Source organism: Eleutherodactylus coqui, chromosome 8 (assembly GCF_035609145.1).
Source record: "Eleutherodactylus coqui strain aEleCoq1 chromosome 8, aEleCoq1.hap1, whole genome shotgun sequence".
NCBI lineage: Eukaryota > Metazoa > Chordata > Amphibia > Anura > Eleutherodactylidae > Eleutherodactylus > Eleutherodactylus coqui.
This window is the reverse complement of record NC_089844.1, coordinates 170,851,816-170,874,313: the sequence shown is the minus strand read 5'-3', so window position 1 is coordinate 170,874,313 and position 22,498 is coordinate 170,851,816. Positions and strand designations below refer to the sequence as shown.

General features: G+C 47.0%; 2 protein-coding genes across 5 annotated transcripts in view; both read right to left on the bottom strand.

The window, feature by feature from the left end:
- Positions 1 to 22,498, bottom strand: part of LOC136577168 (histone H1-like) — a 205,214-nt gene that overhangs the window by 91,360 nt on the left and 91,356 nt on the right. The gene's annotated exons all lie outside the window — the stretch shown is intronic.
- The window catches only part of LOC136577671 (NACHT, LRR and PYD domains-containing protein 1b allele 3-like), an 83,272-nt gene that overhangs the window by 57,112 nt on the left and 3,662 nt on the right, over positions 1 to 22,498 (bottom strand). For 2 of the 3 annotated variants that reach the window (XM_066577581.1, XM_066577582.1), the window contains exons 2-3: positions 20,763 to 20,815; positions 14,458 to 14,672 (exon numbers count right to left, since the gene is read on the bottom strand). In XM_066577581.1, coding sequence (XP_066433678.1) covers positions 14,458 to 14,672; positions 20,763 to 20,815 — 268 coding nt within the window. Of the gene's footprint in view, positions 1 to 14,457; positions 14,693 to 20,762; positions 20,816 to 22,498 lie in introns of all 3 variants that reach the window. The other variant, XM_066577584.1, reaches the window with a different exon arrangement.

Here is a 22,498-nt window from a genome sequence, read left to right as displayed (position 1 = left end):
TCTCCCTCTGTGTAATTTTTGATAACTCCACTGCTTTTCCATGAAGTAGTGGGACATCCTGCAAAAGGCCCCTGGCTGCCATGGCAACCCACAATCTCATCGCGGGGGGGGGGGGGGGGGGGGTGTATGGGTTGCCGGAACATTGGCCGTGGAATTTTACCCCTTAGTGATGGAGCTTTTTGGTTTTTTTCCATTTTCATTTTTTCCTCCTCCCTTTTAAAAAATCGTATCTCCTTTATTTATCCATCGACGTCACTGTATGAGGGCTTGTCTTTTGCAGAACGAGTTGTATTTTTCAAGGGCTCTATTTAACCCCTTAATGACATGGCCTATTTTGGCGTTGAGGACCAAGCGATTTTTTTGGTATTTTTCCATCTCCATTTTTCAAAAGCCATAACTTTTTTATTTTTCCGTGGACGCGGCCGTATAAGGGCTTGTTTTTTGCGTGGCGAGTTGTAGTTTTTATCGGTGCTACTTTTGGGTACATAGACAATATCATAAAACTTATATTATTTTTTTTATGATAACAGGGAGAGAAAACGCATCAATTCTGCCATAGATTTTTTTTCCTTTTTTTTACAGAGTTAATCATGCAGCATATATGACACACTAAATTTTTTCTGCGGGTCGGTACGGTTACAACGATACCAAAATTGTTATATATTTTTTAGGTTTTTTACACTTTTTTGCAATAAAACCCCCTTTTTTTTGTAAATCTTTTTTTTTTCTCTATAGCTGCATTCAAAGTCCTGTAACTTTTTTATTTTTCTATGTACGGAGCTCTATGAGGGCTTATTGTTTGCGAGATGATCTGTAGTTTTTATTGGTACCATTTTGGCTTTTTTGATCACTTTTATTGCATTTTTTGGGAGGCAAAATGCAAAAAATTAGCATTTTGCGTCTGTTTTTTAGCGTTTTTTTACGCTTTTTGTCGTACAAAATAAAAAGTGTGTTCAACTTTTTGTACACATTGTTACAGACGCGTCAATACCCAATATGTGGGGTTTTAGTTTTTTTTACCTTTTTTTATGCTAATATTAGAAAAAGCATAAAAAAGGGTTTTTTTAACATTTTTTTTTTACATTTTTCTTTTTTTACATTTTTATTTTCTTTTTTTACACTATTTGAGTCCCTCTGAGGGACTTGCAGCACTTTGCCTATGATCGCTGTGATAAGGCATGGCAGGGCTACTGCTCTGCCATGCCTTATCGCTTATACAGCGATTATAGGCACGGGCAATACAGGACGCCAGTGTCTGGCGTCCTGTTGCCATGGTGACAGGCCAGGCTCTCGCGATGACATCGCGATAGCCGGCCGGAGACACAGAGGAAGCGCGCTCCCTCTGTGAACCCTTTCCCTGCCGCGATCTACTTAGATCGCGGCAGGGAAGGGGTTAACAGCGGGGGGCGCATCTCCGATGCCCCCCCGCTGTTGCAGCGGGACGCTGCCTGTGACTGAAAGCCGGATCCCGCTGCGGGATAGCGCGGGATCTTATGTGATCTCGCGCTATCCCCAGGACGTACCGGTACGTCCTGTTGCGGGAAGTACCAGGCTCCCAGGACGTACCGGTACATCCTGTTGCGGGAAGGGGTTAATGTACCATATAATGTACTGAAAATCGTAAAAAAAAAATTCTAAGTAGAAAAGAAAACCGACATTCCGCAATTTTTCGGTGCGTCTTGTTTCTCCAGCGCACAAATTGCAAAAAAATGACATGATAACTTTATTCTATGAGTCGGTATGATTACTACAATACCAGTTTTTATTTTGCTGTACTACTTGTATTTTTTTTAAAGATATTTAATTTTTTAAAATTACTTTCTGTCTCCATTTTCTGCGCACAATAACTTTATTTTTCCATCAACGTAGTTGTGTGAGGGCTCATTTTGTACAGTACCTCCTGTTGTCTCTGATGTTACCATTTTGGAATGCATACGACTTTTTGATCGCTTTTTATTACATTTTTTTCTTGGAGACAGGGTGACCAAAAAAACCGCATTTCTGACATTCTTTTATTTTGTAGAACGTTCACCGTGCGCAGTAAATAATGCATTACTTTGATAGATCCGACTTTTACGGACAAAGCAATACCAAATACATATTTTTGTTTTATTATTTAGATTCTTTTATTGAAAATATGGCAAAAGGATTTTTTTTCTCAACGTATTACTTTTTTTTAATAATTATTAAAACTTTATTGTTTTTATTTTTACATTTTCTTTTAGTCCCCAGGGGGACCACTACTAGCAATGATTTGATGGCTCCTGAAGTTCGATGTAATGCTATAGCATTACATCATACTGCATTCTGACAGGCAGTCTATCAAGCCACCGCAGGGGAATGACTTTATAGGCATACTGCCAAGACAGCCCTGGGGCCTTTCAAAAGGCCCCCGGGTGCCATGACACCCGCACGGCTCCCCTGATCTCACCACGGGGGTGGGGGAAGGGCGTACAGGACTCCCAAACATTGTTCGGTGGATTTAAATGCCGCAGTCAGAATTGACAGCAGCATTTAAAGCGTTAACAGTCGCGATCGACCACACGGCCTATTGCTGCTATTGCCCAAATGTGTCAGAGTTGGCACTTGTGACAGTGGCTCTTATCAGACTCCTCCCTGGAGGGACGCACGCAACTTCGGCCCAAGTACCCCTAGGCATCTTCCAGGCAACACTGGGACAGCGGTTACCTGTATAAGTGTTGTGGACGTGAAGTTGTCACGCGTGACGCCACCGCTGCTTCTCACCGTACGTTATCCGGCGGATGAATGAAGAGAATCCACACACTTTTAAACTTGAATATCTCAATCACTGGGAACAGACAGTGACTGGAAACTTTACTTGAAGCATTGCAGATTACAGCTTTTCACACAAGTGCAGGAAAGACAAGGAGTGTGAGGTCAGGGAGGAGACACAGGATGATCCCAATCCTACAGGCCTAGTTATCTGCAAGGTATCGCTCCTGGAAGGGGTACATTTCGGAGGAGGATGGGTGTAGGAACACTCCACAGACACTCACTCAGTACTTGAAGACAACTGCACGGCGGACTCCTCACTTCACTCTTTCTTCAGAGGTGGTTCCTGGCATGGAAGACTTCTGGATACCTCTCCTCTTCTTCCAACCCCATGTGTTAAAACAAAAAAAAATTGTATACTCACCTTTCCGCTGCAGCCGGAGTCCAGCCGCGGCCGCTGTCAGTTCTCCTGAACTGCTTCTCGGCACTATTCAGCCGGCGGGGCTTTAAAATCCCCGCCTGCTGAATGATCTGCCTCTGATTGGTCACAGCCCTGTCCAATCAGAGGCAGGTTTCACTCACACACCCAATTATGAATTCATGAATGGGTGAGTGACTGCTGCCTCTCAGCGCTGAGCCAATCAGGGGCAGGTCTGACTCACACTCCCTTCACACCCACTGCAGGACGGCCGCGCGGAGCTCCGGCTGCCGGGAGAAGGTAAGTATATATATATTTTTTATTTTTACACATTTTAGGATGAATTGCAGGGAAGGGCTTATATATTTAAGCCCTTCCCGACAATTCATCCCGGGCTCGCCTGCAGCGCATTGCTTTAAATGGAGCCGGCTCTATTGCCGTCTCCATTGAATGCAATGCGCTGGACAGCTCCGGCCCATTTCTAATGAAACGCGGCTAGGAGCAGATTTTCGGGCAATTTGCGGGCGACTTGCGTGCACCGGTCACGCGATTTGCGGATGCGCATCCGTCATGCGATCCGCAAATCGCGCAAAAAAACGCCCGTCTGACTAAGGCCTAAGTAATGTATGTACAGAGTGACTCCGCCAGCAGAATAGTGAGTGCAGCTCTGTAGTATAATGCAGCATGTACCTCAGGATCAGTACAGGATAAGTAGTGTATTTACACAGTGACTGCACCATCAGAATAGTGAGTGCAGCTCTGGATAATAATACAGGATGTAACTCAGGATCAGTGCAGGATAAGTAATGTATGTATACAGTGACTCCACCAGCAGAATAGTGAGTGCAGCTCTGCAGTATAATACAGGATGTAACTCAGGATCCGTACAGGATAAATAATGTATGTATACAGTGACTCCACCAGCAGAATAGTGAGTGCAGCTCTGGAGTATAATACAGGATGTAACTCAGGATCAGTACAGGATATGTAATGAATGTACACAGTGACTCCACCAGCAGAATAGTGAGTGCAGCTCTGGAATATAATATAAGATGTAACTCAGGATCAGTACAGGATAAGTAATGTAATGTACACAGTGACCCACCAGCAGAATAGTGAGTGCAGCTCTGTAGTATAATGCAGCATGTAACTCAGGATCAGTACAGGATAAGTAATGTATGTACACAGTGACTCCACCAGCAGAATAGTGAGTGCAGCTCTGGGGTATAATATAGGATATAACTCAGGATCAGTACAGGATAAGTAATGTAATGTACACAGTGACCCCACCAGCAGAATAGTGAGTGCAGCTCTGTAGTACAATGCAGCATGTAACTATTCTGCTGGTGGAGTCACTGTGTACACACATTACTTATCCTGTACTGATCCTGAGTTACATCCTGCATTATACTCCAGAGCTGTACTCACTATTCTGCTGGTGGAGTCACTGTGTACATACATTACTGATCCTGTACTGATCCTGAGTTACATCCTGTATTATACTCCAGAGCTGCACTCACTATTCTGCTGGTGGAGTCACTGTGTACATACATTACTTATCCTGTACTGCTCCTGAGTTACATCCTGTATTATACTCCAGAGCTGCACTCACTATTCTGCTGGTGGAGTCACTGTGTACATACATTACTTATCCTGTACTGATCCTGGGTTACATCCTGTATTATATACTCCAGAGCTGCACTCACTATTCTGCTGGTGAAGTCACTGTGTACATACATTACTTATCCTCTACTGATCCTCAGTTACATCCTGTAGATCTTTTATTACAAAAGTATAAAACATAAAAATAAATGCAAACTGTAAGAATAGTAAATAATAATAATACAACCGTATACAGAGATAAGGCCCTTCACCCAGAGTCCATGGTCCAAGGGGGTATATATTTAACCCCTTCTCGACCATTCATCCTGCGATCGCCGGCAGCCCATTGCATTCAGTGGAACCTGCTGTATTGCTGGCTCCATTGAATTCAATGGGCTAACATCGTTCTTCTCTGCTACAGCTGTTACAGCTGTGGCAGAAAAGAAGGATTTGTCTTCTATATGTTCTCAATGGGGTCGGCGCTGCTGCCGCCGGCCCCACTGAGCGCATATAGAGACGATTTATGGCCTTTAGAAGGACCGTTGGGGTTCTTGAAGCCTACAATACACCTAACACTCTCCCTATAGCAGCTCCAACACGATACCACTTTCCCTGAACTAATGTCAGAATACATCCGTAGCGAGCCGCGGGAAGGGCAGATTTCAATACTCGGGTGACACCTGATCTCCCCAGCCACTCACTGCAGGGGGGTGGTATAGGGCTTAAACGTTGCAGGGGGAAGTTGTAATGCCTTCCCTGTCTTTCAATTGGCCAGAAAAGCGCGCTAACGTCTCAGACAGGAAAGTGAAAGTAACTCGAACATCGCGTGGTGCTCGTTAAGAGTAACGAGCATCCCGAACACCCTAATATTCGCACGAATATCAAGCTCAGACGAACGCGTTCACTCATCTCTAATATCTATATATATAAAGCTGAAAGCCCTGACTGACTGACTGACTGACTGACTCACTGATTGACTCACTGACTGACTCACGGACTGACTGACTCACTGATTGACTCACTGACTGACTGACTCACTGACTGACTGACTGACTCACTGACTCGCCAAAAGTTCTCCAACTTCCCGATATCGTAGAAACATGAATTTTGGCACGAGCATAGATTATCTCCAAAATAGGAAAAGTAATTGGGTCCCAACTCGACTATTCAATTCTAGCGCAAAAGAATTGGCGACGAAATTTTACGTACGTAATCTAAATCTGTCACTTTCCAATGTCATAGAAACTTAAAATTTTGCCCGAGCATTGATTATGACATAAATAGGAAAAGCTAATGGGTCCCAACTCGATTATTCAATTCTATGCGCAAAAGAATTAGCGTCAAAATTTTACGTGCGGAATGTAATTTTCTCACTTTCCGGTGTCATAGAAACGGGAAATTTGGCACGAGCATTGATTATGTCATAAATAGGAAAAGCTAATGGGTCCCAACTCCATTATTCAATTCTATGCGCAAAAGAATTAGTGTCCAAATTTTACGTGCGGTATGTAATTTTCTCACTTTCCGGTGTCATAGAAACGGGAAATTTGGCACGAGCATTGATTATGTCGTAAATAGGAAAAGCTAATGGGTCCCAACTCCATTATTCAATTCTATGCGCAAAAGAATTAGTGTCCAAATTTTACGTGCGGAATGTAATTTTCTCACTTTCCGGTGTCATAGAAACGGGAAATTTGGCACGAGCATTGATTATGTCATAAATAGGGAAAGCTCATGGGTCCCAACTCCATTATTCAATTCTATGAGCAAAACAATTAGCGTCCAAATTTTACGTACATAATCCAAATCTCTCACTTCCCAATGTCATAGAAACATGAAATTTGGCAAAAGCATTGATTGTGTCATAAATATGAAAAGTTAATAGGTCCCAACTCAATTATTCAATTCTAAGCGCAAAAGAATTAGTGTCCAAATTTTATGTACGTAATCTAATTCTCTCACTTCCTGATGTCATTTTATATGAAGGAAACGTCGCATGGTTACCTCCACGTGGTGTTTCCTGGGTAACGCAGAGAACTATGCAAAATGGTGAACATATGTTTTTCCTCAGTATCTCTAAAGTAACCACGACTTCATAAGACTTTCCGTGTGAACACCAGATAAACACCAGTACGAAATTCACTCGGGCGAAGCCGGGTATATCAGCTAGTATATATATAAACTATACAACACTCTGCCTGCCGCAACCTGGGGGCCATGCCGGCTCCACCAGTCCGTGCCCAGAGTTCAATGTTCGGGACGTGCCAGGCTATGGCTCAAGGCGTGAAACCACTCCCCCAACACCCCACCCAACCTAACTACCACCCAGAACGTGAATATATACATATAAACATACATTAACCAATATACATGACATATACGATATACATTAACATAACCCGAAAGCCTAAGGTCGGCTCACCTGCAGCCCTACTTCACTCCATCTTGCCCAAATCAAAACAAAAAGCTTTATGGTGCACTCACAGCCCCCCACCGGGATTGGAGGTGATAAGCCGGGCACAGACATCACAATGTACTATCCCTTGCATTTTTGAAAAAAGGTCTCCCTATTCTTTCTCTAATGTGCCCTAGACTGTCCTCAATCTGCCCCTCAGTCTGACCCTTCATAGAAGCTGCCCCTACCCTATCCCTCCTCTCTCCCTATCCTGTCCCTCCTCTCTCCCTACTCTGCCCCTAGAAGATTAAGAAAAGACTGTCCCTAATGAAATACAAGCCCTCTCCATAGGAGAGAAGCTTTAGATGTGCCCAGCCTCTCATACTCCACAGAACGTACCTTCATCAGGCCACCAAGGATGTTCCTACATACCGTATCCACGGGGAGGACTTTCAGCTCTGTCGAGATTAAACACCGTGCACTCCAGATGTGGAACCTAACCACTAGGCTAACTAGAAATAAAGGTCCCTGCCACCAAGGCCTCTGAAGGCTTCATAAGCCCACTCCGCAAAGGGGAGGTGTGCCAGCTGACGCCAGCCTATGGAGACCCCTACCCGTTGGTATACCTCCGTATTAAAGGGGCACTGAAGCAGGAAATGCTCGATGCTTTCCAGCACGTCGCTGCACTCCTGACAGGGGCAACCCCTGTCAATCAGAGGCCTGCTCTTCAAGTTACCTCTTACATACAGTCTCCCATGGAAGCAGCGCCAAGCCAAGTCCCAAAACTTCAAGGGGACCCGCGTTGAATTCAGTAAACGTAACCCTCCCTCCAGGTCCCGACTTGGGCAGTCCTTGAGCGCCAGGGGCTTCTGGAAATGGGTCAACAGGACTCTTTCATCGAGGAGCCTCCTCATCAGAGTCCTGATCTCCCACATCCCCAGACCCCACCGACGTATCACCTTCAGAACCAAGGTAGCGTAAGCCGGGAGATGTCCGTGCTGCGTGCGAAGGTCCTTCACTCGCCCTCCTGTCTCCCATTCCTGGAAAAAAGGCTGAAGCCATCCCCGGCAAGAGTAGACCCACGGAGGAGCCCTCTCTTGCCAGAGGTTACCTATGTTGATCTTAAAAAAGGTGTTTACAAGAAACACCACGGGGTTCACCATAGATAACCCCCCTAGTCTCCTCGTGCGGTATGTAACATCTCTCCTAATCAGGTTCAACCTGTTCCCCCACAACATTAGGAAGAACAGGTTGTAGACCCGAGTCCAGAGAGGTTCTGGCAAAATGCATACGCTGCCCAGGTAGATGAATAACGGGAGCAGGTATGTTTTGATCAGGCTAATTCTTTCCCGAAGGGTCAAAGACCAACCCTTCCACTGATTAACCTAGTGAATTGCACCATCTAGCCTGTCCACCCAATTTTGCATGGGGTAATCCCCCTGGCCGAATTTGATGCCAATTACTTTTGCTGAAGTTTGGGGCAAACGTAGAATCCCCCCTTCCTAACCAGAGACTTTCACACTTATCCCAGTTGACCATAGACCCGGAAGCTTCCGAGTAGCGGTCCACCTCCAACACCACAAACTCCGCCTCCTCTCTCTCTCTCGAGGACACGAAGAGCGTGACATCATTGGCATATGCCACTGCCCTCAGAGTAGCCTCCGGCATCGCCTGGTCCATCCCAACCCCTGCTATAGGTCCACAATCAACCCTCCTAAGGAAGGGATCTATCGCAAACGCATAAAACAGGGGACTTAGAGGACAGCCCTGACGGACGCCGGACACCACCTCAAAAGGGGCGGCCGGGCCAACCGTTCACCAGCGGGAAAGTCTCAGCCCCTGCATACAATGTTTGCAGCCAATCAACAAAACCCACTGGCAGGCCATATCTCACAAGGACTGACCAGAGGTACTCGTGATTAATCCGATCAAATGCTTTGGCCTGATCCAAGGACAGCAAGTACCCCTCCCTGCTCCACTGCCTCCCAGACACCGTGAACAGCGCTAAAGGTGCTACAGCCTGGAACAGAGCAATGCTGGGCCTCCGAGAGGAGTCGGGGTGCAAACTTCACCAGCCGATTAAACAGCACTTTTGCCAGAACCTTCCTGTCCGTATTGAGAAGCGCTATGGGACGCCAGTTCTCAATACGCCTCGAGTCTTTACCTTTTGACAGAATGATCAAGGCCGACCTCCTCATTGACTTTGGCAGAGTGCCCGAGGAAAGACACTCATTAAATACCTCCGTCAAGAGGGGACTCAAGAGGTCCTTGAAGGTCTTATAATACTCGGATGTTAATCCATCTGGACTTGTCGACTTTTTGAGCCGGACCCCATCAATCGCCAGTCTAACTTCCTCTTCTCTGATCTCTTCTGTCAAAACGCCAAGAGAGGTGTCTACCCCCAGCTCAGGGACAGTTTCAGCCAGGAAAGCCTACATCACTTCCGAATCTAGATCCCTCTTTCCCAAGAGTTGCGAGTAGTAGGATCTGACGACCTCCAGAATCCCTGATCTGGATCGATTCAGGGTCCCCGTACTGTCAATCAGTCCAGTGACCACTTTACTATTCACTGACATCCTACAGTTTCTGTAAGCGTCGGGCGAGCGGTACTTCCCAAAATCCCTCTCAAAAACCAAGGATGCGTGTCTGTCATACTGGCACGTCTTGAGTAAAGATTTCACTCTGGAGATCTGCTCACGGCTACCTCCAGTCGAAACGAGATGTTCGAGTTTCTTCCTCAGGCTGTTGTACAGGCGGTACCTGTCCAGGCATCTGAGGTTGGAGAGCTCACGGAAGAACCTCGCCGCCCTCCTCTTGAACATCTCTCACCACTCTGACTTACTGCTACAGAGATCCAGTAATGGTACCTGGCTCTGCAGAAAATCCTCAAAGGACTGTCCTATCTCTGCTTCCTCCAGGAGTGATGAATTCAGTCTCCACAAACCTCTGCCCATCCAGGGGGTCTCTGCAACATTCAGAGAAAACAAAATCAGACAGTGGTTGGAGAATTCCACCTCAACAACGGACACTGGTGAAGAGATAGCTTCCTCCTTCAAATAAAACCTGTCTATTCTAGACCTGCTTTGACCCCTATAAAAGGTGAATCCCTCGTGGCCTGGGGTGTGCCGGATGTGGACATCCACCAGGTAAGCCTCGCTAGTTACACTATTAAGTGTGACGCCATCAAAAGCCAACCACCTGTCTCCAGAGCCTCCCCTATCGTGGGCTCTCGTGACTGTATTAAAGTCACCTCCAAAGACAACTTGGCGGCTGGTAAAAAGGTAGGGCTTGATCCTCATGAAGAGACTCTTCCTGTCCTTCTTTGACTGGGGACCATAGATGTTTACAAGTCTCAATTCTTGTCCCTTCATGAGGACATCTAAGATCAGGCACCTTCCCATTTCTAATTCAATTACTCGTCTGCATTCGACCGCTGTGGTAAAAAGTACCGCCACTCCGCTATACGGCTCGGCCGCAAGAGACCAGTAGGAAGGGCCTGACCTCCACTCCCTTTTTGCCTTATGTATGGCTGCTAAATCAGACAGCCTGGTTTCCTGCAAAAATAAAATGTCAGCTTCAACGCGGCCGAGAAAATCAAAGGCCGCAAATCTAGCCGTATCTGACTTAATGCTGGCAACGTTAATTGATGCCAGAGTCAGCGGAGTGGGTGCCGCCATCATGAGTGATTAAATTAGATGGCTTTCTTCCTCACACCTGCTTCTTCGGGGTCGGAGAAAAGCCCCTTGCTTCTTTTTTTGGACACAGATGTGTCCATAGCAGGGGATCCCCCACCCCATCGTCCTTGTTTCCAGGCTCCAGAGCAGCCCCCTCCCCGGAAAGAACTATGCCTCCACGAGGAGGAGACTCAGCGCCCCCCGTTGACCCTTTCTTTGCCCCAGGCACCTTGACCTTTGCTTCCCCCTCAGAGGAGGAAGAGATGTCTTGAAGGGCCCGGTACCTATTGGAGGGTCCAACTGGAGGCGAGCAGGCTTCTCCTTCCAGTACTTGGCCCGGGGTGGGAGAAGATCTTGAATTCACCCTTCGCTTTCTCCTAGTGGCACCTAGCTTACGCCGTTTCTCTAACCACCTCTTTCCTTCCTCATCCACCCTCTCATAGTGGGAGGAATCTGAAGAGTTGGTCTTTTCCTCCTCCCTCTGGATCCTCCTGTCCTCTTCATCCACTTCGCTGTCCCTCAAGGCCTCAGCCGCAAAATTTGCTTCAGGAACAGGGGCCACCATTGACCCACCCGCTGTGGGCGCTCCTGTCAGCTCCCTGCTCCGTTTGTCCTAACGCCTCTGCTCAGCAGGTGTCTTTTGCCGGTTCTTCCCTGGCTCCTGAGCTCCTCCACCTCTGCTAGTCCCCTCTCCCCCGGAGGCCGCACCATGGCCCCCATCCGTAGAGGCTGACACCGCATTGGCAAAGGAGCGTGGACAGCGACTGAATGGGTGACCGAGATCACCACACAGGTTACACCAAACCTCCGCACAGGAGGCAGCTAGATGACCCACACCCCCACACAGAGCGCACTTCAAGGTCTTACAAGCGGCGCTCAAGTGTGAGGGGTTGCCGCACCTGTGGCAGAGCTTCGGCTGCCCCTGGTAAAAGGCCAGGATACGATCCCTGCCGAGGAAGGCTGCAGATGGTATGTGTGCCACTGAGTTTCCTGAACGCTTCAGCTTGACCATAAACGTCCAGGCCCCGGACCAGATGCCGTGCTCGTCCCTGTTCTTTCTGGGCATGTCTGTCACCTCTCCGTATCGACCGAGCCACGTCATTATATCAAAACAAGAAAGCGACCCGTTACGAGTCAAAACGGTCACCTTCTTGACTTCGTTTTGGCGAGACACCACCTGGACGGCAAAGTCTCGCCAGCCGGGCTCGCTTTTCATCAGCTCGTAATTCCCCCAGAAGAGTTCTAGACCCTCTGGGCGAACGAAACTGATGTCAAACTCAGACGTGCCAAAGGGATGGATCAGGGCAAAGATGTCAACCGCCCTAAAGCCAATCTTCAGTAGAAGCTCCACTACCCTTGCCCTCGGGGGGCATGTATCATTGCCCCTCCAACGAAGACGGACTACATTGCTATGACCTGCGTCCTGCCCGGGTGTTGGTAGGGACCATACGGTCTCCCCCCTTTGCTCTCGGAAGGCTTCTAAGCCGTGTCTCTCTGTCCAAAGAGATAGGTTCACCTCTCTTCCTCCAACTGTGATTGAACTCTCCCCCTTCCGTAGAGCCCCCAGGAGGCGCTGTTGCAATACGCCCTCTCTAGAGCCTGGAGACAAGGAGGACCCCTCCAGCGGCGACACTGGCATGACTCCTACCAGCTGTGGTCGCCGCCGGAGGGGCGACTGGAACCTGTGATACGCCCTGACTATCCCCAGAACCTGTGCCTATATTTACAGTAGGTGCCCCTGTGCTGGGAACAGTAGCTTCAGCCCGTACCTCCGAGTGCGTCGGAGCATCAGACACACGGGCCGCACCAGACACATCCACACCTTTCATACCAAGACCCTCTGGACCAGACTTGGGGTTAGAAGCAGCTTTTTTATTTTGGGCTTGGTAGACCTAGGGGGTGGCACTGCTGCCCCATCTTGCGCAGCTGCAACCACCGTAATGACCCCCCCATGGTCAGCACTCTGCATTCCGGCGCTTTTAGTATTTTTATTTTTGCTTTTTTCTTTACTTTTACTAGTAGCCTCCACATCACTGGGTGCCTGGGACCTAGACTGAGGGACCCCTGCAGACCGACCTGTCACACGGGGGACCCCCGATCCCGACCCCGCAGCACCCTCCGCATCACTGGCCTTACTGGCACTGGCAGTTCCGCCACTGCCAAACTCTTTTGCCACCTTGCCTTGTCCTGTGCTGGCCGCCCTGCTGGCTGTTTCTGTCACTACACTAACTGAAACAGGGACAGAAGACCCGACCAGTTTAACTCCTTTATCCCTGTTCCCATGTTCAAAACTCACTGCAGAGTCAGAAACCGGGGTTCTCAGGGTGGGGGTGCCCTGATCCAACTTTGCAGCCAAACCAGCGCCCCCGTCACATATACATATTTCTCCTGCACCAAATTCTTTTTTTTCCCTTTTTTCGCCTTGATTTTCACATCCTCCTCTGGTAAATCACCACCAAACTGGAGGCCGCTCATATTAGGGGGGGATTCCAACAGCCGTATCTGCTGCATTAGCAAAGCACCCCCATCGCTTTTATCTTCCTCTGGATCCGAATCCCCGGAGGTTGCAGGCAGCGCAACCTGCTCCGGCCGGAGGCTGCTGGTGGTTGTAGTGCCACTCTGGGTCTGCTCTCCTGAGCAGACAGGCTGCTCCCTCAGACTGTCCTGGTAGGTGTCCTCATCAGAACAGTCACCACTGCTATCTCCATCGCTGGAGTGATCAGCCTCCTTGTGACCGCTGTGTCCTGACGCCATTTTGGAAAATCTATCACTGTTAAGTAATTTTTCCTTAAAGGGAGCGCTTTGCTCCAGAATCCTGTCCCTCTCTTCCTTGCACCTTTGTATGCAGTCTTTACAGTCCTGTATGGACTTGCTGATTGCATCTCTTTTCCCTTTAGCGGCGGTCTGGTCCTTTAGTGACGTGGCTGACCGCAGCTTCTCCTTCTGCAGGAGGATTTCTCTCCCCGCACGCTCATAATCCACCATGTTTGTGGCCAGACGGGAGGCCAGCTCTACCACAGATTCCCCTTTCCGATGATCACTCCACTGCGGCTTACCTCCTTTGCTGAGCGTTTGGCTGCGAGTTTGACTGTGGGTCATCATCTCGCTTCCGGCGCTGTCAGATGCAGCTGCACCAACCTGCTGGGCCATGTCACTGCGCCTGCGACCCGGACCCTCTCTCTTCGCAGGTTTACTAGCTGCTCCGGCTTTCCTGGTTGTTGCTGCTGAAACCACGTATGCTGCCAGCGCCGCTGATGGTGTTGACGCTGCCTTCACAGCACTTCCCCCCTCCGACCGAAGCCCGGGGGGGGGGGAGTTGCAGGACTCCATAGAAAAGGCTGTCCAGCTACGTGCTCTGATCCTGGGATCCAAAACAAGCTTCCAGCTGGGACTGCAACCACACCCTGGTTCTCTGTAGAGCTCCAACAAACCACACCTTACTCCAGAGCTGCACTCACTATTCTGCTGGTGGAGTCACTGTGTACACACATTACTGATACTGCATTATACTCCAGAGCTGTAAACTGTAAAACTGCTCCATACCGGTTGGCCATAAGCCACATTTATGATTCCTAGCAATACAATTTACTCCTTCACACATCTAACAGAAAAAGTGGAAACAGGAATGAACTTACCATCTAGACTTACATAATGTGGTAAGTGCACTTCTGACACCACGCCAGATTCGACCCGTACATTGAACATGGGGCCCAGTAATTCATAGCCGTTCTTCTGGATCAGGTTCATGTAGTCATTGTCATACTGCACTGAATATTCAATAATCGCTTTGGATTCCACCTCAAATTTGATCCCGGTTTCCAGGCAATGGAACGTTGAGTTCACCTCAATCCTTAAAGAGAAGCCGTAAAACTGAAGTCCAAAGTCAGCTGTTGATTTAACTTATTTATATATATAATACTCCAAGAAAAACCTGGCACTAACAGGGCCGAGCGTGTCAGACGCAGGCATAGCAAAGCCGTGCATGTGAATCGCGCTTAGCAGAGCTGTGCATGTAAGGCACGTGCGTAGCAGAGCCATGCATGTATTGCGCGTGTGTGGCAGAGTTGAGCGTGTGACGAGCGCATGTAGCAGAGCCGTGAGTGTGACTCATGCGTGTAGCAGAGTTGTGTGTGAGGGATGCGTGCGTGCAGCAGAGCTGTGTTTATGTGAGAAACGTGTGCGTAGCAGAGCTGTGTGTGTGAGATGCGCACATGCAGCAGAGCTGTATGTGTGTGATGCGCCCGTGAAGCAGAGCTATGTGAGTGTGTGAGATGTGAGCGTGTAGCAGAGCTGTCTTAGTGTGCAAGATGCGCGCATGAAGCAGAGCTGTTTGAGTGTCCAAGATGCGCGCATGTAGCAGAGCTGTGTGTGTGTGAGATGCATGCATAGCAGACCTGTGTGCATGACGCACGCATGTAGCATAGCTGTGTCTATGTGATGTGTATGCAGCAAATCCATGTGTGATGCTGTGGTGGAGAGGAGCATCGACCAGCGTAAAATGTCTATTTGTTGTACAACTATATGTATTTCACTATAATGACTTGATTTACAGAGACACGTAACGACATCCTTCATCATGATTGCTACTGGACAGCGACGGACAGCGACATGAAGTCAGATGTGTGCTGCATTGGCTATTGAAGAAGATGGGTTCAGTAGTCTGGATGATGGGGGGTAGTCTTTGCAGTATTAGACTACCTCTACATTCAGCCAACCTGAATCACATGACACACACATGGACTTCATTCTCCCTGCTCCTCCGCCTTCTCCAGTATTGAGCCGAGGACAAAGGAGAAGTTTGCACACGGCACTACAGACCACATGGCAAGAGGACAAAGACCAACTAGTATACAGAGACTTGGAGGGGGAAAGGGGAGGAGGTTCTATATAGCTCAACCTATAGCAATGAGTATATACCACGTATGTTATACCTTATACTCCCATAAAGGGCAGATACTATGTGTTTAGATAAAAGGAGCTTCATGCATAATAAACGGCAGAGCTCTCGAGACTTCAGTCTGAGCTGGACTCAGTGTGAATTCTTTTTGTGTACACATACATCAGAGTTTTCAATCAGGAGGCTACAAAATACCCCAAACCCTGCTGGAGAAATTTTGTTCCAGAACAATGCATGCGCCTAGCTGAGCCGTGTGTGGGTGACGTGCGCGCATAGCAGAGCCATGTGTGTGTGACCCGTGCATAGCAGAACTGTGTGTGTGACACACATGCATAGCAGAGCAGCGTGTGTGACACGAGCACATAGCAGAGCCGTGTATGACACGCGCACACAGCAGAGCTGTGTGTGTGTCACGTGCACATAACAGAGCAGTGTGTGTGACACGTGCACATAACAGATCCATGTGTGTGATGCACACACAGCAGAGCCATGTGTGACGAGTGCGCCTAGCTGAGCCATTTGTGTGATGCGCGCATGTAGCAGAGCCATGTGTGTGACTCATGCATGTAGCAGAGCTGTGTGTGTGAAGCACGTAGTAGAGCCTTATGTGTGAGACGTGCGTGTGTAGCAGACTCGTGTGCATGACGCGCGTAGCAGAGCTGTGTCTGTGTGATGCACATACAGCAGAGCCATTGATTTCTTTTGATCTACTCATGATAAAGACCTTGTGGATCAACCATACAATCCACCAGAGATCAATCTCCAATTAGCCTATCAGAAGCTTTTAGAGCCAGGACATTGATTTCTGGAATTTTCCATGATGTTTAAAGGAACAGTCACCTTGATGTATGGAAACTTCTGACCTACCGGGATTGTGATATAGTGAATTATACATGTGTTATGTGCAAAGTAGATCTCTGAAAGAACATGCTAAAACTAGAGCTTACTGACAATGAATTTGCACAGGGTATTAATATGAGTTTTAATGATTTCAACCGAAGTGTATTGTGGCAAGGGGATTTACTCGCCTGCGGATCGCCAGCCTCTCCATCTGGGAAATGGTCACCTCACGTATAAACAGGCTCCAGGAACAGGAATTTCTTATAAAACTGATACCTACCAGCATTTATTTACAGCAACAGCTTTGTACAGAATACATTAACACATTCCATGTACAAAGTCCAGGGTACACACCCCACTGGGTCCCCATCACTAATCCCCACCTGGGGTGTCAAGAGGGCAATCTGCTCTGTCAGATGGGGTGACGGGTCCCAAACTGGTCCACATGAGACCTCAGGCTAGCAACCCTTCAGCTCCATTGAGCTATCACTTTCCCCTTAAATCTGTCAGGAACTGACTCTTTTGTATACCCTCCTGCCATACCCAGAGTGTTAACCCTTTTTATTTCTTTTTGCAGGTATCAGAATGCCTGTGTAGCACCCACTACATGCCCTTCTGAATACTGCACTACTACAGTATATATTGCAGTTTGTATATGTACACTTAAATATGCACAGCACAAAAAAGTAAAATGGAGAAAAAAGGACATTATCTTCCCAATTAACATGCAATAATTGTTATTTTTTATGACACTATGTATACCAGATGATGCCAGGTGAGGCTGGAACCATATGTCAACTCAGCAAGAACCAGAGAAAGTTTGTTGCTTGACTATCATGCTACAATACATGGTAGTAAGTAAGGATTTGGCGCTCACTAGAAGGATACTGGAGAGTGTAATAGATGAGTGGTCTTGATTCCCAGGTGAAGATGAATATTCATAGGTGCTGTAAACAATCTCATAAGAGAGAGCAGCTAGAGGGAAACTCCAGTCATGGCATGAAGGAGGAAAACATAAATGGAATAAAAGGGAAAAAAACCTCAGCGCTCGCACCGTAGAATAAATGAAAATGGAATGTACTGAAAAGACTGAAGTTATGTCACTTACTTCCAGGAGGCGCCTTTAGGGTAGGCGCCTCCTAATCCAAATAGGCGTATCAGAAATGGCACCGATCAACAATGATGAACAGGTTCCACGATTTTAATAAAATAAAATAAAATAATATATAATACACAACGCGTTTCGGCCGCACGGCCTTTTTCAAGTGTACATAATATGAATAAAACTGAGCATATATAATGATAAAAGTACCTTGTAATCTTGTGACAAATGAGGGTAATCAGGCTGCCAAATCCAGACCGGCATCTGTTGTGTCCCCTTCCCATTCACTTCCCTCTGCAATATGCATTGACGCCGACACAACAGATGCCGGTCTGGATTTGGCAGCCTGATTACCCTCATTTGTCACAAGATTACAAGGTACTTTTATCATTATATATGCTCAGTTTTATTCATATTATGTACACTTGAAAAAGGCCGTGCGGCCGAAACGCGTTGTGTATTATATATTATTTTATTTTATTAAAATCGTGGAACCTGTTCATCATTGTTGATCGGTGCCATTTCTGATACGCCTATTTGGATTAGGAGGTGCCTACCCTAAAGGCGCCTCCTGGAAGTAAGTGACATAACTTCAGTCTTTTCAGTACATTCCATTTTCATTTATTCTACGGTGCGAGCGCTGAGGTTTTTTTCCCTTTTATTCCATTTATGCTACAATACATGGATGACAACTATTCTCATGGATAGCCCAATATTCCTCCAATTCTTACATGTTACTCATAACCTTAACCCCTTAGCGACCACCCATATACCTTTTTACAGGGCTGCATTGGAAGCTTGGCATGGGTATCATGAGACAGCCAGGCTCCAGCTCTAGCATCTGGGACCAGTGAAACTGACAATCCCGCAGTTTAGGCCTTTACATGTCGCTATCCATGCAGCAGAAGCATGTAAAAGGCTGACAGAGAGAGGGGCTCTTTCTGTCGCTCATCCAACCCCTGCAATGTGATGGCAGGGTACTGACTGGTTGCCATGTCACCTAGAGGCTTTAAAACTATCTCTGAGGCTGCCTCTGACTGAACCTTATAGGGCCTTCTAACACACGGCAATACTGAAGTATTGCAGTGTATTATAGTAATAATCAACTGTGATGAAATTTATGGCCCTGAGGGTGGACACCCACTGGCGATATTTTCTTTCTTGCGCTGCGAGAGCACATGAAAACTCTCGCCTCGCAGCGCAAGAAAGATGCCGAAATACAACTGGCATATCGCCAGTGTTTTCAACGGGGCCAGTGGCAGCAGCTGTGGCAGAAGTGCAGAATGATATCCCATTGAAAGCAGTGCTTTCTGGCAAGCCCCGCAGTATGATTATCGGGGCAGGGCTTGAAATATAAGCCTTTCCCTGAAAATCATCAATAAGTAGTAAAACATTTTTTTTTTTAAATTACTCACCTCTCCGCCGCTCAGACGCGTTCTCCGGCTGGCTCCCCGGCACTGCTGTTCAGCACTTTCAGCAGGTGGGGATTTAAAAATCCCCGCCTCCTGAAAGGGCTGTGCTGATTGGCGGAGGGCTCAGCCAATAGCAGCTAGTGCTTAGCTATTGGCTGAGCGCTCAGCCAATTACAGATAGTCCTTAGCTATTCATTTATGAATAGCACTATCTTAGCTATTCATGAATGCATAGCTAATGACTATCTGTAATTGGCTGAGCGCTCAGCCAATAGCTAAGCACTAGCTGCTATTGGCTGAGCCCTCAGTCAATCAGCATAGCTTTTTCAGGAGGCAGGGATTTTTAAATCCCCGCCTGCTGAAAGTGCTGGACAGCAGTGCCGGGGAGCCAGTGGGAGGACGCGTCTGAGCGGCGGATAGTTGAGTAATTTTTTTTACCACTTATTGATGATTTTATAACATAATAACAAAATACCATCTAGTGATAGTCTTATAATTGATCTCATGATAGTAGGGGACAGGACTTTGGGGCACATTTATGACTGTTTTTACGCCAGTTTCTGATGTAAAAAAAGTCATAAAAGTTTCCACAAATGTGTATTTGAGCAATAGTTTGCGACTTCTCTGCTTTCTACACATTATTTCAAAAGGTAGGTAGGGCTTTTGAGAGGGGCGTTGCCACCCCAGACCAACAGATTTATGCATAAACTGGTGTAAATTATACTAGATATAGTGTACATTTCTGTCTTGGTGCATGGAGCTACTGAGGATGTGCTTAAGTGTGCTCCGTGTGCCCGAGTAAATTGTACTAAGCCTGGTACAGGAAATAAATGTCCCCTTTGTATACAACTGACTACCATCCACTATCAGCAGGGGTGCCCCAAGCTTTTCTGCTGCTTTAATTGTGAAATGCCCCCTTCAAAAAAAAGCAAACAAAAAAATCATTTTACAGGCCGTTAGAGCGCCAATACACAAGATATTCAACACATATTTGAACCACTGAGACTTGAGTTATATTGTCCCTAATAGTAATAGTGACTCGCATAGTGGCCCCAGTAGTAACAGTGTACCCCATTTTGGCCCCAGTAGTAACAGTATCCACCATTAGTGACCACCATTTGAATAACGTCCCCCATAGTTTAGCTCCAGCTGGCCCGCAACCCAATAAGCATTTAACACACTCGCTCTGTTGCTCCTGTCGGGCAGCAGCACTGCTGCTGTAAACAATCTTTTACCCCTGACTTCTCACCCCAGCATCTGCGTGCAAGAACAGAAGTGCCAGTTGAAGAGGTCTGGGATCACAAACCAACACTGCTGACAGACAGAAGCAACAGAGTGAGTGTGTTAAATGCTTTTTTGGGTTGCTGCCTGGCGGGATTGTAGGCGCAGCTGTCAATTATTTTTTCCGGGCCGTTAATATAATTAGTAAAAATATAAACACTATTTTAAATTACCGGCTAGATGGCAATCCTAGCACCGCCAATCTGAGGTCTTGCAGAGTGCCACATAAGGCAGACAGCTGAGGTCGTCTCATGATAGGGAATCCCATGCAGCTACTTTCTGCATTTCATATATACACAGTAATGAGCTGTTTAAAGGCTGATGGAATGATGATTACATTTGGGAACTTTCTGGTAACGTTTGGAACGCTGAACTTATGGTCAAAGGTTTTCTTTGTCTGATCATTACCTGTATTTTTTGTCACGGATTACCTGTGGTACTAAATCAGATGGCACTGTGGCCTAAAAGAGGAAAGAAAAAAATCTCATGAAATGTATGAAGCCGCCTTAATGAAAATATAATACTGTATTTCCTATATTTGGAGAGCAGTGATGTCACTCTCACAAGAATTCATCCTTTCATCTCTCTATCCATATGATTCTCACCAGAACAGCATCATGATATATTGTAGGAAAGAGCAGGCTATGTACACAGTGGCACCCTTTTTTAATGAATGTGTTTTTGGAAATGAAGACTTTTGTAATTGGTTTTCAAAAAAAAAATATTTTGTTTGTTTGATTTCCTTACTTGTATTATTTTACAAGATGCTGAAGACCGGAAGATTGAAATCTTAGCAAATTCTGTCAGAGCACACTGACGGGCTGTTTCTCAGTTCCTCTCCTAGCCAGCTCCGCTGTTGTGAACTTGCATTCACTGCTTTTCTACCATTACAGAGGGCTGTATGACAGTGCTGGGGAGGGTGGAGGAAATGAGGAAGATAGGAAGCACAGGAAGCTACTATTACAGAGGGCTGTATGACAGTGCTGGGGATGGTGGAGGAAATGAAGAAGATAGGAAGCACAGAAAGATACTATTACAGAGGGCTGTATGACAGTGCTGGGATGGTAGAGGAAATGAGGAAGATAGGAAGCACAGAAAACTACTATTACAGAGGGCTTTATAACAGTGCTGGGAGGGTGGAGGAAATGAGGAAGATAGGAAGCACAGAAAGACACTATTACAGAGAGCTGTATTACAGTGCTGGGATGGTGGAGGATATGAGGAAGATAGGAAGCACAGCAAGCTACTATTACAGAGGGCTGTATGACAGTGCTGGGAGGCTGGAGGAAATGAGGAAGATAGGAAGCACAGAAAGCTACTATTACAGAGGGCTGTATGACAGTATGGGGATGGTGGAGGAAATGAGGAAGATAGGAAGCACAGAAAGATACTATTACAGAGGGCTGTATGACAGTGCTGGGGAGGGTGGAGGAAATGAGGAAGATAGGAAGCGCAGAAAGATACTATTACAGAGGGCTGTATGACAGTGCTGGGATGGTGGAGGAAATGAGGAAGATAGGAAGCACAGAAAGCTACTATTACAGAGGGCTGTACAACAGTGCTGGGATGGTGGAGGAAATGAGGAAGATAGGAAGCGCAGAAAGATACTATTACAGAGGGCTGTATGACAGTGCTGGGGGGGGGGTGGAGGAAATGAGGAAGATAGCAAGCACAGAAAGCTACTATTACAGAGGGCTGTATGACAGTGCTGGGGAGGGTGGAGGAAATGAGGAAGATAGCAAGCACAGAAAGCTACTATTACAGAGGGCTGTATGACAGTGCTGGGGAGGGTGGGGGAAATGAGGAAGACAGGAACAGAGAAAGCTACTATTACAGAGGGCTGTATGACAGTGCTGGGGAGGGTGGAGGAAATGAGGAAGATAGGAAGCACAGAAAGCTACTATTACAGAGGGCTGTATGACAGTGCTGGGATGGTGGAGGAAATGAGGAAGATAGGAAGCATAGAAAGCTACTATTACAGAGGGCTGTATGACAGTGCTGGGGATGGTGGAGGAAATGAGGAAGATAGGAAGCACAGAAAGCTACTATTACAGAGGGCTGTACAACAGTGCTGGGATGGTGGAGGAAATAAGGGAGATAGGAAAGCACAGAAAGCTACTATTACAGAGGGCTGTACAACAGTG